The sequence below is a fragment of the Herpailurus yagouaroundi genome, unplaced genomic scaffold (genome assembly GCF_014898765.1).
Source record: "Herpailurus yagouaroundi ecotype Mexico unplaced genomic scaffold, PumYag 222, whole genome shotgun sequence".
Taxonomy (NCBI): domain Eukaryota; kingdom Metazoa; phylum Chordata; class Mammalia; order Carnivora; family Felidae; genus Herpailurus; species Herpailurus yagouaroundi.
Window position 1 is genome coordinate 2,796,766 of NW_024412453.1, and position 15,403 is coordinate 2,812,168.

Sequence of the window (15,403 nt, forward strand, 5' to 3'; positions counted from 1 at the left end):
GAAAAAGAGGAAGCTGAGAAAAAGAGAGATAAAAAAATCCAGGAGTAGGAGGGGAAAATTAGAGAACTAAGTGATACACTCAAAAGAAATAATATACGCATAATTGGTATCCCAGAGGAGGAAGAGAGAGGGAAAGGTGCTGAAGGGGTACTTGAAGAAATAATAGCTGAGAACTTCCCTGAAGTGGGGAAGGAAAAAGGCATTGAAATCCAAGAGGCACAGAGAACTCCCTTCAGACGTAACTTGAATCGATCTTCTGCATGACATACCATAGTGAAACTGGCAAAATACAAGGATAAAGAGAAAATTCTGAAAGCAGCAAGGGGTAAACGTGCCCTCACATATAAAGGGAGACCTATAAGACTCGTGACTGATCTCTCTTTTGAAACTTGGCAGGCCAGAAAGAATTGGCATGAGATTTTCAGTGTGCTAGAGAGAAAAAATATGCAGCCGAGAATCCTTTATCCAGCAAGTCTGTCATTTAGAATAGGAGAGATAAAGGTCTTCCCAAACAAACAAAAACTGAAGGAATTTGTCACCACTAAACCAGCGCTACAAGAGATCCTAAGGGGGACCCTGTGAGACAAAGTACCAGAGACATCACTACAAGCATAAAACATACAGACATCACAATGACTCTAAACCCACATCTTTCTATAATCACACTGAATGTAAATGGATTAAATGCGCCAACCAAAAGACATAGGGTATCAGAATGGATAAAAAAACAAGACCCATCTATTTGCTGTCTACAAGAGACACATTTTAGACCTGAGGACACCTTTAGATTGAGAGTGAGGGGATAGAGAACTATTTATCATGCTACTGGAAGCCAAAAGAAATCTGGAGTAGCCATACTTATATCAGACAAACTAGACTTTAAATTAAAGGCCGTAACAAGAGATGAAGAAGGACATTATATAATAGTGACAGGGTCTATCCATCAGGAAGAGCTAACAATTATAAATGTCTATGTGCCGAATACCGGAGCGCCCAAATATATAAAACAATTACTCATAAACATAAGCAACCTTATTGATAAGAATGTGGTAATTGCAGGGGACTTTAACACCCCACTTACAGAAATGGATAGATCATCTAGACACACGGTCAATAAAGAAACAAGGGCCCTGAATGAGACATTGGATCAGATGGACTTGACAGATATATTTAGAACTCTGCATCCCAAAGCAACAGAATATACTTTCTTCTCGAGTGCACATGGAACATTCTCCAAGATAGATCATATACTGGGTCACAAAACAGCCCTTCATAAGTTTACAAGAATTGAAATCATACCATGCATACTTTCAGACCACAATGCTATGAAGCTTGAAATCAACCACAGAAAAAAGTCTGGAAAACCTCCAAAAGCATGGAGGTTAAAGAACACCCTACTAAAGAATCAATGGGTCAACCAGGCAATTCGAGAAGAAATTAAAAAATATATGGAAACAAACGAAAATGAAAATACAACAATCCAAACGCTTTGGGACGCAGCGAAGGCAGTCCTGAGAGGAAAATACATTGCAATCCAGGCCTGTCTCAAGAAACAAGAAAAATCCCAAATACAAAATCCAACAGCACACCTAAAGGAAATAGAAGCAGAACAGCAAAGGCAGCCTAAACCCAGCAGAAGAAGAGAAATAATAAAGATCAGAGCAGAAATAAACAATGTAGAATCTAAAAAAACTGTAGAGCAGATCAACGAAACCAAGAGATGGTTTTTTGAAAAAATAAACAAAATTGATAAACCTCTAGCCAGGCTTCTCAAAAAGAAAAGGGAGATGACCCAAATAGATAAAATCATGAATGAAAATGGAATTATTACAACCAATCCCTCAGAGATACAAACAATTATCAGGGAATACTATGAAAAATTATATGCCAACAAATTGGACAACCTGGAAGAAATGGACAAATTCCTGAACACCCACACTCTTCCAAAACTCAATCAGGAGGAAATAGCTTGAACAGACCCATAACCAGTGAAGAAATTGAATCGGTTATCAAAAATCTCCCAACAAATAAGAGTCCAGGACCAGATGGCTTCCCAAGGGAGTTCTACCAGACGTTGAAAGCAGAGATAATACCTATCCTTCTCAAGCTATTCCAAGAAATAAAAAGGGAAGGAAAACTTCCAGACTCATTCTATGAAGCCAGTATTACTTTGATTCCTAAACCAGACAGAGACCCAGTAAAAAAAAGAGAACTACAGGCCAATATCCCTGATGAATATGGATGCAAAAATTCTCAATAAGATACTAGCAAATCGAATTCAATGGCATATAAAAAGAATTATTCACCATGATCAAGTGGGATTCATTCCTGGGATGCAGGGCTGGTTCAACATTCGCATATCAATCAACGTGATACATCACATTAACAAAAAAAAAAAAAAGAGAAAAACCATATGATCCTGTCAATCGATGCAGAAAAGGCCTTTGACAAAATCCAGCACCCTTTCTTAATAAAAACCCTCGAGAAAGTCGGGATAGAAGGAACATACTTAAAGATCATAAAAGCCATTTAGGAAAAGCCCACAGCTAACATCATCCTCAGCGGGGAAAAACTGAGAGCTTTTTCCCTGAGATCAGGAACACGACAGGGATGCCCACTCTCACCGCTGTTGTTTAACATAGTGCTGGAAGTTCTAGCATCAGCAATCAGACAACAAAAGGAAATCAAAGGCATCAAAATTGGCAAAGATGAAGTCAAGCTTTCGCTTTTTGCAGATGACATGATATTATACATGGAAAATCCGATAGACTCCACCAGAAGTCTGCTAGAACTGATACATGAATTCAGCAAAGTTGCAGGATACAAAATCAATGTACAGAAATCAGTTGCATTCTTATACACTAACAATGAAGCAACAGAAAGACAAATAAAGAAACTGATCCCATTCACAATTGCACCAAGAAGCATAAAATACCTAGGAATAAATCTAACCAAAGATGTAAAGGATCTGTATGCTGAAAACTATAGAAAGCTTATGAAGGTAATTGAAGAAGATTTAAAGAAATGGAAAGACATTCCCTGCTCATGGATTGGAAGAATAAATATTGTCAAAATGTCAATACTACCCAAAGCTATCTACACATTCAATGCAATCCCAATCAAAATTGCACCAGCATTCTTCTCGAAACTAGAACAAGCAATCCTAAAATTCATATGGAACCACAAAAGGCCCCGAATAGCCAAAGTAATTTTGAAGAAGAAGACCAAAGCAGGAGGCATCACAATCCCAGACTTTAGCCTCTACTACAAAGCTGTCATCATCAAGACAGCATGGTATTGGCACAAAAACAGACACATAGACCAATGGAATAGAATAGAAACCCCAGAACTAGACCCACAAACGTATGGCCAACTCATCTTTGACAAAGCAGGAAAGAACATCCAATGGAAAAAAGACAGTCTCTTTAGCAAATGGTGCTGGGAGAACTGGACAGCAACATGCAGAAGGTTGAAACTAGACCACTTTCTCACACCATTCACAAAAATAAACTCAAAATGGATCAAAGACCTGAATGTGAGACAGGAAACCATCAAAACCTTAGAGGAGAAAGCAGGAAAAGACCTCTCTGACCTCAGCCATAGCAATCTCTTACTTGACACATCCCCAAAGGCAAGGGAATTAAAAGCAAAAGTGAATTACTGGGACCTTATGAAGATAAAAAGCTTCTGCACAGCAAAGGAAACAACCAACAAAACTAAAAGGCAACCCACGGAATGGGAAAAGATATTTGCAAATGACATATCGGACAAAACGCTAGTATCCAAAATCTATAAAGAGCTCACCAAACTCCACACCCGAAAAGCAAATAACCCAGTGAAGAAATGGGCAGAAAACATGAATAGACACTTCTCTAAAGAAGACATCCGGATGGCCAACAGGCACATGAAAAGATGTTCAGCGTCGCTCCTTATCAGGGAAATACAAATCAAAACCACACTCAGGTATCACCTCACGCCAGTCAGAGTGGCCAAAATGAACAAATCAGGAGACTATAGATGCTGGAGAGGATGTGGAGAAACGCGAACCCTCTTGCACTGTTGGTGGGAATGCAAATTGGTGCAGCCGCTCTGGAAAGCAGTGTGGAGGTTCCTCAGAAAATTAAAAATAGACCTACCCTATGACCCAGCAATAGCACTGCTAGGAATTTATCCAAGGGACACAGGAGTACTGATGCATAGGGGCACTTGTACCCCAATGTTCATAGCAGCACTCTCAACAATAGCCAAATTATGGAAAGAGCCTAAATGTCCATCAACTGATGAATGGATAAAGAAATTGTGGTTTATATACACTATGGAATACTACGTGGCAATGAGAAAAAATGAAATATGGCCTTTTGTAGCAACGTGGATGGAACTGGAGAGTGTGATGCTAAGTGAAATAGGCCATACAGAGAAAGACAGATACCATATGGTTTCACTCTTATGTGGATCCTGAGAAACTTAACAGGAACCCATGGGGGAGGGGAAGGAAAAAAAAAAAGAGGTTAGAGTGGGAGAGAGCCAAAGCATAAGAGACTGTTGAGAACTGAGAACGAACTAAGGGTTGATGGGGGTGGGAGGGAGGAGAGGGTGGGTGATGGGTATTGAGGAGGGCACCTTTTGGGATGAGCACTTGGTGTTGTATGGAAACCAATTTGACAATAATTTTCATATATAAATAAAAAAGAATAATAATAATAAAAGAAAAAGAAAAAAAAATAGAACTGCAGTATGATATAGCAATTCCGCTTCTGGATATTGATCCAAAGAAAATAAAACCACTATTTCAAAAGGAAAAAAATAAAAAGAATAAAGTCATATGAAAAAAAAAAAAAAGAAGTTGAAGAATGAAACAACTTCACAATTTTAATATTGGAGGTGATTATGTGTGATAATCATTATTTTTGGTAGTTTGGAAATGCCAAGTGTGCATACTTTTCTCAAGGTGGGCACAGCTGGAATATAAATTCCAAAGCTGGAAGCAGGATGTCAGGGACTGGAATCAGGTTTGCACTCAGGCAAGGTGACCAGGAGCAGGACAAAACAAAATCCTCAGAGAGTTTAAATGATCAAAGCTGGAAAAACAAAGTCCATCAAATTAAACAAAACAAAATAAAGCATAGGAACACAGCTGGAAATTTCAGATTATCCTGAAAGTACACTGTGGACAAGGTGAAGTGCATACAAACAGGTAGTCAGGTACACTTTGGGGCATGTAGCCTCTGCTTCTGCATCTGAACTTAACCACTGTCATCATCTCACCTGTGCATTCTTTACGTCCCAGGGAACCTTCCATCTGCCTTAACCATGGAATGTTGTGGGAATAACCACAATTCTTTGTAACTGCCTGGCCAAGGTGGTAAGGGACTGAGGAGGGATCCACCAGTTTGTCAGTCTGTTTTCAATAATTTATCTGGGCTTCAAGGAAGGTGTTACCTGCTCAAGCAGGGGTATGTGAAAAGACTGAGAGAGATAAAGGGAGATAGTGGGAGATTTTTTTAAATGTTTATTTTATTTTATTTTTTAGAGAGAGAGAAAGAGAAAGAGAAAGAGAGAGAGAGAGAGAGAACGGGGAGGGAGAGAGAGAGAGGCAGACACAGAATCCAAAGCAGGCTGCAGGCTCCGAGCTGTCAGTACAGAGCCCCACACTGGGCTCGAAATCACAAACCCCAAGTTCAAGACCTGAGCCTCAGGAGTTAACTTACTGAGCCACCCATGTGCCCTGAAAGTGAGAGATTTGTGAGTGCTTAATGAGGCTAAAACATGTGTTTGTGTGGATTTCTCAAAAATAGAGCTGGAGGGAAATTTATTTATTATTTATTTATTTTCATTTATTATCTGGGGTGGCTTTATTTTTTCCCCAGCTTTATTGAAGTACATGACACATAAAAGTTGTGTATTTAAGCTGTAAAACATGATAATGTGATATATGTATACACTGTGAAATGACTGTAACAATCAAGCTAATTAATATCTCCACCACAACACAGTTACCACTTACTTTATTTTAAAAATTTTCTGCCCAGAGTGATTTAGGTGTTACTGACAAAATAAAATTGTATATATGTAGGTTGTATAATGTGATTTTAAGGTATAACATTATGTTTTAATATATGCATAGACTGTGAATTGATTACCAAAACCAGGTTAATTAACTCATCTATCACATTTTGTAGTCACCATCCTCTTTTATGAGAAGAACACTGCAAGATCTACTTCTGGAATAAATTTTATATACACTATATAGTGTTATTGACTATAGTCACCATGTACATTAGATCTCCAGGACTTATTCATCTTCATAACTGAAAGTTCATACACCCTGACCAAAATCTCCCCATTTTCCCCACCCACCCCCACTCCAGAAATCATGACTCTACTCTCTGTTTCTGTGAGCTCAGTATTTTTAGATAATACATGTAAGTGAGATTATAAAGTATTTGTCTTTCTGTGTCTGGCTTTTTTCACTTAGCATAATGTTCTCCAAACATAATACATATTGTTATAAGACAGGATCTCCTTCTTTTTTGTGATGGAATAATCACGTTTTCCTTATGCACTGATCTGCTGATGGACACTATGGTTGCTTCTATACCTTGGTTGATTGTAAATAATGCTGCAATGAATAATTATGGACTTACAAACCTTGAAAAAGGGAAATGCATAGGGTGAGTGCCATATTCACCCTGGTACTTTACCTGAAGGCATTTGCAGAAAATTGTAGACTTACTGAGCTGAAGAAAAGAGATGAGAGCTCAGGCTGCCAAAATGGCTGGAACTTGAGAGGTAAACTTGCAAAGAGAGGAGAAGAGCATAGAAGTGAAAATCAGCTTGCAAATTCCTTTGAAGTCAGCAGCCAACTCCTGAACTGAGAATGTATTAGGCTAAGACTCTTTGAAACCAAGGAGATAACAGCAGGTGGCAGGCTAAAATGCTGAGCAGGGATTTCATCAGGTACACAGTGCTGATGAAATAGAGATTAGCGTTCAAGCCCCACAAAGGTCGAGGAGCCTTCATAAATACTCCAGGCTTCCAGCTGACACCCTACAAGAACCATGCCCTAGAACACAGGATATGCTGCAAGAGTAAAGACAAAACTGAAACAGAGCCGCCCTTATGAAGCCTAAAACCAGACTTTGATGGAATTAAGTTACTCTGTCAGTACTCTAACAACCAACCAGAAGAAAAGTTAACCCTCAGGAGCCTCTGATGTTTTTTATCCACAACACCTGTCACTTTATAAAAATATACAAAATATGCTATAAAACAGAACTCAATGACTTAAAGAGAAAAAAATATATACAAGTAATCTAGATACCACAATTTTCCAGTTAAGGACTTTAAAAGTAACTATGGTTAATATAGTTAAAAAAGAGAGAACACTTCTCTGGTTACCTGAAATCTATTAAAAACAGGACAAGTGGAAATTCCAGAACAGAGAAATATTTTTAGAAACAATTCAACAGAGAGATCACATGAGCTAATAGTTTCAAAACATATAAGCATAAAGAAATTTGAACACTGTATATAATGTTAAAGTAGATGTTTTATATCTATATATTTATATATAAAACACCTATTTCATACTAACAACACCTAGCTGGAAATGTAATACCTCTGTCAATAACTGACAGAATAAGCAGACAAAAACCAGTAAGAATACATATTTGAAAAGCATTATGATTAACTAACTTGAAAACTTCGCCTGGGTAACATTTATAAAACACTACAAGCAAAACCCGCAAAACACATGGTCTTTAGAAATGTACATGGTACATTTTTCAAAATACACCATAAAGTGGGCATAAAAAATTCTCAAAATTTCAAAGAACTGAAATCAAATATATTCTGATTCAAGGAAGTTAAAATAGAAATGGGAAAAAAAACCGAGAAAGAGAACAACAAATTCCAAATATTTTTAAGTAAAGTAATACATTTCTAAGAATCCCATGCATCAAAGATGAAATCAGAATGGAAATCAGGCAAAATATTCTGGGTAACCCAAGGTAGCTTCTAAGAGACTACGTTTATTGGGATATTTGTATTATATACTTCAAAGCTTATTGGGGATTTTGCATTCTTCTGGTTCACTGATGTTTTAAATAAGATATGTTTTGAGATGGCATCTGGTCTCAAGTTCTCTCAAATCCCTTGAGAGTCAAAAAAAGGCTGAAAAAATATACTAGTGAATAAATGTATGTATGTAAAAGGAAGGGGCACTAGAGGTATGCTCACCAAACTTTTGACAGTGTTTCTTTCTGGGGGAAAAGGAGAGAAATTGAGTTGAGAAGGTGGGGTAAGCTTACTGTGGGGCTTTTAAGATAATTCTATGTAGTTTAAGTCTTCTCTAAAGCATCTATATATGACTTGCACATTTTTATATGAACAATGTTTGAAATAACTGACCACAGAGCACACATCCAGAATGAGGGCTCATGCTTATGCTGTGCCTGTGTGTACCTTTGGTGCACATCATATACCTCCAGGGTTATACTTACCAGGTTTAAGAAGCACAACCAGAAACCAGGACGACTTAGTATCAAAGAATTGGATAACAATCCAAAATAATATAAATTGATCATCTAACTTTTAAAAATTACTATGATTTGGGCTCTAGGAGAAAATATTTTTTTATGAATTTAACTCTCAAGTTTACCAAAGTCTGTAATATTATATCTAGGAGGGTACTCTCTGGTTATGAGGATATATCCTATAATGCTTTAGCTGGGAGAACAATGCCTGGCTAAAAGATTACGTATGTGTCTTTACTGAAACCCAGTTTAATAATACATTTTTTCAAAAAACTTTAATTTCTAACCTGTGAAATTATAGTGTAAATCCCTCTTCACGTGGTCAACAATGCTCTTCACCACAACACTTTTGGAAGGCACGAAAGCCAGTTCCCATGGACCAGGAAAAATCATGGGCATTCCAAGAAATGCAGGTAACTTATCAATAGGTTGAAGAGAGTAATTGAAAGGCCCATACTTCTTTATAGTCAAAATCTTGCGTGTTAACAGAAGCGTACCAGCAAACAGTAACGTCAAGGTGAATTCTACAAATAACGCCACCAATCGCCGCCTCTAGGAGATGGAAAAAAAAAAGATTATGTTAATGTCCTGTAAGTCCATTACCTCTGCAAATGCCTAATTCTTTTTTATTAAAAGACACTTCTAAAAAGAAGATACATAGATGGCAAAGAAGAACTCTGTAGTAGCAATAGTTTCCTGGACTGTTTTCTCCATTCTCCATGTCATTCTGCTATTATTTCACTCTGTGAGGACCCTTCACATTTGGAAGAGATACCCCCAGCTGTAGGACTGCAAAAAATGTAACAGGATAAATTGAAATGTAGTGATCAGGCTGTAAGAATTTTCACACTGTGGTCTCTTAGCTGTTGCAAAACTCCTATAGATAGCTCAACTTACCTTTAAAATAAAATTCTTCCACAGAAGAGCCATAAATTGGTAAACCCATGAGAAATCCATTCTTCAATTCTAAGGAGGGAGTAAAGATTTTTACTTAGATTTGAATTGTTTAATGTTTTAATCAAACTCAAAGGAGGACAATAAGAAACAATAAGCACTTGAAATATTAGAGAAGCTGTTTATCCCTAAATCCCTACTCAGTATCTACCAGGTTTCTAATATGTATAAAACTTCAAGCACAAAACAAAGATCAGTATGTTATTGATGCAAGCTTCCAGGTAAATTTGACCAGTAGCTTTCCCAATGATTACTAAGAAACAATACAAGAGATAATAAATAATCACCATCAGCAAAAAGACAAAATGGTATGTGAAAATCACATCATAGCTATAAGCCCAAAATGCCACTCAACAAGTAGCAAGACTGAAAGTACTTCCATTAACAACATTGCTAATAGAAGATTCATTTTTATATTTAATGAATATTTGCTGAACATCTATTACGTGACATATTAAGTCACTTAGGTGTATAATGGGAAACATAACAAAGGTTTTTGTTATTTTATTAATAGGTTATTAATAACCCAGGATCTGAAATCAGACTATCTAGGTTGGTTCTCAGCTCTACCACTATCTGTGTGATCTTGAACACTTGACTTAAATTCTTGGAGTTACCAGAGAGAGAGAGCTACAATTCAGGGCCAGGAAGGGGAGACATTATTTTAGGACCTCACCTTACAAATAAGGATGAATGTGAAAGAAACTGGCCATGGTCTGTGCAGGGACTGCACAATTTCAAATAATTTTAATCCTTGATACCAGATGAAGGTATCCTATATTTCAAATGCCTGTGGTACCTAGAACAAAATCAATCAATCAATCAATCAATCAATCAATCAATCAATCCTCTCTGAAGAAAACTAATATTATCCTGGAGACTCAGCTATTTCTGCAAACAATTTTTCTGAATATAACATCTGGCACTCCTGACATCTGGGGTGGAATTATCAGGAGCAAAATTTAAAATAAGTATGCTTACCATTTTCAAGGCAAAAAACATAGAAGGTTTAGAAATTCCACAAAAGGGCATTAGATTAGGATCTCAAAGGATGGAGGAAGCAGTGGTCCTAGACCTAAGCATAAAGCTAACCTATAAAACTGGTAGAAAACATATAGAAGAATATCTTTGTGGCCTTGTGGATACAGAGATTTCTTAAAGTAAATGAAAAAAACTACAAGCCATAAAAAAGATCATAAAAATCTAAAATTTTTGCTCCTCAAAGAATACCATCATGAAAATAGGAAAGAAAGTCATAAAAGGGGAAAATATTTCTAACATATTTATCTGACAAAAGACATATATAAGCATTGCTATAAGCCAATAATAAAAATATAACAACCCAAATTTTTAAAGTGGGAAATACACTCAAAAAGACATTTAAGCTAGAACAAACAATGCTAAAATTTGTATGGAACCACAAAAGACCCTGGATAGCCAAAGTAATGTTGAAAAAACTGAAGGCATCATAATTCTGGATGTTAGCCTGTTTACAAGGATGTAATCATCAAGGCAATATGGTATTGGCACAAAAACAGACACATAGACCAATGGAATAGAATACAGAACCCAGAACTGGGCCCACAAACGTATGACCAACTAATCTTTGACAAAGCAGGATAAAGCATCCGATGGACAAAAGACAGTCTCTTTAGCAAATGGTGCTGGAGAACTAGACAGCAACATGCAGAAGAATGAAACTGGACCACTTACACCATACACAAAAATAAATTCAAAATAGATGAAAGACCTAAATGTGAGACAGGAAACCATCAAAATCCTATAAGAGAAAAGAGGCAGCAACCTCTTTGACCAGCCGCAGAAACTTCTTACTTGACAGGTCTCTGGAGGCAAGGGAAATAAAAGTAAAATTGAACTGTTGGGACCTCATCAAGATAAAAAGCTGCAGAGTGAAGGAAAAAAATCAACGAAACTAAAAGACAACCTTCAAAATGAGAGCAGATATTTGCAAAAGAAGATATATTGGATAAAATATCAAAAATCTATAAACATCAAACTCAACATACAAAAAAAAAATTCAGGGAAGACATGGGCAGAAGGCATGAATAAACACTTTTCCAAAGACATCCAGATGGCTAACAGACACATGAAAAGACGCTCAACATCACTCATCATTGGAGAAATACAAATGAGATACCACCTTATACTTGTTACAATGGCTAAATTTAACAACTTGGGAAAACAACAGATGTTGGCCAGGATGTGGAGAAAGGGGAACCCTCTTACACTGTTGGTGGGAATGCAAACTGTGCAGCACTCTGGAAAACAGCATGGAGGTTCCTCAAAAAATTAAAAAAGAACTACCCAATGACCCAACAATTGCAGTAGTAGGTATTTACCAAAAGATACAAAAATTCTGATTTGAAGGGCACAGGCACCCCAATGTTTATAGCAATGCTATCAACAATAGCTAAATTATGGAAAGAGCCCAAATGTCCATTAACTGATGAATGGATAAAGAAAATGTGACATGTGTATACACACACACACACACACAGTATGGAATATTAGTTGGAAATTAAAAAGAATAAAATCTTGCCATTTTCAACAACGTGAATGGACCTACTTTGCTAAGCAAATTAAGTCAGTCAGATAGAAAAATTATATGATATCACTCATATGTGGAATTTAAGAAACAAAACATGTAAACATCAGGAAGGGGAGGAAAAATAAAATAAAAGCAGGAAGGAAGGCAAACCATAAGAGACTCTTAAATAGGACAAACTTAGGGCTGCTAGATGGGAGGTTGGTGGGGCAATGGGACAAATGGGTGATGGGCATTAAGGAGGGCACTCGGACGAACAGTAGGTGTCATATGTAAGTGATAAACCACTAGGCTCAACTCCTGAAAACAATAGTATACTGTATGCTAAGTTGAAATAAATTTTTTACAAAGAATAAAGCTGCTATAAAGATCTAATTAATGTATAAGAGGTACGGTTTCTGGAGGAAGATGGCAGGGTAGGAGGACGATGGACTCACCGCGTCCTGCTGACCACTTATATTCCACCCACATCTGCCTAAATAACCCAGAAACCCGCCAGAAGACTGGCAGAATGGACTCTCCGGACCCAAGCGTAGACGAGAGGCCCACAGAAGAGGGTAGGAAGGGTGGAAGGCGATGCGTGCTACATGCACTGGTGGGAGGGAGCCGGGGTGGTGGAGGGGCAGCCTGCCCAGCAAGGAAGAGCCCCTCAGTCTGGCTTGAAAAAGCAGAGGTGCCGGATGGAGTGTGTTCTGACAGCCAGCAGGACTTAACATCTGGAATATTATAAGTCAACAGCTCTGCTCCGAGAGCGGGAGGGCTAGAGGACAAAGGGAGGGAAAGCTGTTGAGCCACGGAGGACAGAGCTCAGCTTGGTGAGGAACAAAGGCTCTTACCAGCGCCATCTCCCTCGCCCATCCCCCAGCCAAAATCCCTAAGGGAACTAGTTCCCGTCAAAGAACTTGCTTGCACCAAGCAAACAACCAACGCTGTGCTTCTGCGGATCCATCCCTCTAACGGGCCGCCTCCCTCCCGGTGCCGCAGGGCCCCTCCTGAAGCGGACCACCGAAGGCAAAGCGAGCTGAGTCTGCTCCTCCCGCCCCTGTGCACCTTCAGGATCCACCCCAGCTAATACGCCAGATCCCATGGAAGCAGCACCAGAAACCTGGCAGTGTGGAAGTAGCCCAGACAGGGGCCATACCACTCCACAGTGAGTCCTGCCCCTGGGAGAGGGGAAGATAAGGTACACACCAGTCTGACTGTGGCCCCAGCGGTGGGCTGGAGGCAGACATCAGGTCTGACTGCGGCCCCACCCACCAATGCAAGTTACTCCAGACAGCACAGAGGAAGAGTCCTGCAGTTCTACGCCACTACAGGACCTATCCAAAATGACGAAATGGAACAATTCTCCTCAAAAGAAACTCCAGGAAGTAGCAACAGCTAACTAACTGATCAAAAACGAGTTAAGCAATGTTAGAGAAAATGAATTTAAAATAATAGTCATAAAATTAATCGCTGGGCTTGAAAAAAGTATAGAGGACACCAGAGAATCTATTACTACAGAGACCAAGGGACTAAGAAACAGTCAGGAGAGCTAAAAAATGGTATTAATAAGCTGCAAAATAAAATGGAGTCGACCACAGCTCGAATTGAAGAGGCATAGGAGAGAATAGGTGAATTAGAAGATAAAATTATGGAAAAATAGGAAGCTGAGAAAAAGAGAGATAAAAAAATCCAGGAGTAGGAGGGGAGAATTAGAGAACTAAGTGATGCAATCAAATGCAACAACATATGCATAATTGGGATTCCAGGGGAGGAAGAGAGAAAGAAAGGTGATGAAATGTACTTGAAGAAATCATAGCTGAGAACTTCCCTGATCTGGGGAAGGAAAAAGGCATTGAAATCCAAGAGGCACAGAGAACTCCCTTCAGACGTAACTTGAATTGATCTTCCTCATGACATATCATAGTGAAACTGGCAAAATACAAGGATAAAGAGAACATTCTGAAAGCAGCTAGGGATAAACATGCTCTAACATATAAAGGGAGACCAATAAGAGTAGTGACAGATTTATCTACTGAAACTTGGCAGGCCAGAAAGGAATGGCAGGAAATCTTCAATGTGATGAACAGAAAAAATATGCAGCCAAAAATCCTCTATCCAGCAAATCTGTCATTTAGAATAGAAGGAGAGATAAAGGTCTTCCCAAACAAACAAAAACTGAAGGAATTCGTCACCACTAAACAAGCCCTACAAGAGATCCTAAGGGGGATCCTGTGAGACAAGGTACCAGAGACATCACTACAAGCATGAAACCTACAGACATCACAATGACTCTAAAACCATATCTTTCTATAACAACACTGAATGTAAATGGACTAAATGCGCCAACCAAAAGACATAGGGTATCAGAATGGATAAAAGAACAACCCATCTATTTGCTGCCTACAAGAGACTCATTTTAGGCCCGAGGACACCTTCAGATTGAAAATGAGGGGATGGAGAACTATTTACCATGCTACTGGAAGTCAAAAGAAAGCTGGAGTAGCCATACTTAGGTCAGACAAACTAGACTTTAAAGGCTGTAACAACAGATGAAGAAGGGCATTATATAATTATTACAGGGTCTATCCATCAGGTAGAGCTAACAATTATAAATGACTATGTGCCGAATACGGGAGCCCCCACATATGTAAAACAATTACTCATAAACATAAGCAACCTTATTGATAAGAATGTGGTAATTGCAGGGACTTTAACACTCCACTTACAGAAATGGACAGATCATCTAGACACAGGATCAATAAAGAAACAAGGGCCCTGAATGATACATTAGATCAGGTGGACTTGACAGATATATTTAGAACTCTGCATCCCAAAGCAACAGAATATACTTTCTTCTTGAGTGCACATGGAACGTTCTCCAAGATACATCACATACCAGGTCACAACACAGCCCTTCATAAGTATACAAGAATTGAGATCATAACATGCATACTTTAGGACCACAATGCTGTGAAACTTGGAGTCAACCACAGGAAAAAGTCTGGAAAACCTCCAAAAGCATGCAGGTTAAAGAACACCCTACTAAAGAACCAATGGTCAACCAGGCAATTAGAGAAGAAATTAAAAAATATATGGAAACAAACGAAAATGAAAATACAACAATACAAATGCTTTGGGATGCAGTGAAGGCAGTCCTGAGAGGAAAGTACATTGCAATCCAGGCCTATCTCAAGAAACAAGAAAAATCCCAAATACAAAATCTAACAGCACACCTAAAGGAAATAGAAGCAGAACAGCAAAGGCAGCCTAAACCCAGCAGAAGAAGAGAAATAATAAAGATCAGAGCAGAAATAAACAATGTAGAATCTAAAAAAACTGTAGAGCAGATCAACGAAACCAAGAG

The 15,403-nt window shown here is 38.4% G+C and overlaps 1 protein-coding gene across 2 annotated transcripts in view; it reads right to left on the bottom strand.

Annotated features, from left to right (window-relative positions):
• Positions 1-15,403, bottom strand: part of LOC121019407 (ATP-binding cassette sub-family A member 3-like) — a 33,048-nt gene that overhangs the window by 10,017 nt on the left and 7,628 nt on the right. Inside the window, exons 2-4 of one of the 2 annotated variants that reach the window (XM_040458805.1) lie at positions 10,165-10,287; positions 9,432-9,500; positions 8,822-9,086 (exon numbers count right to left, since the gene is read on the bottom strand). In XM_040458805.1, the coding sequence (XP_040314739.1) occupies positions 8,822-9,086; positions 9,432-9,491 (325 nt within the window). In that variant the 5' untranslated portion in view covers positions 9,492-9,500; positions 10,165-10,287. The remainder of the gene's footprint in view (positions 1-8,821; positions 9,087-9,431; positions 9,501-10,164; positions 10,288-15,403) is intronic. The other variant, XM_040458806.1, reaches the window with a different exon arrangement.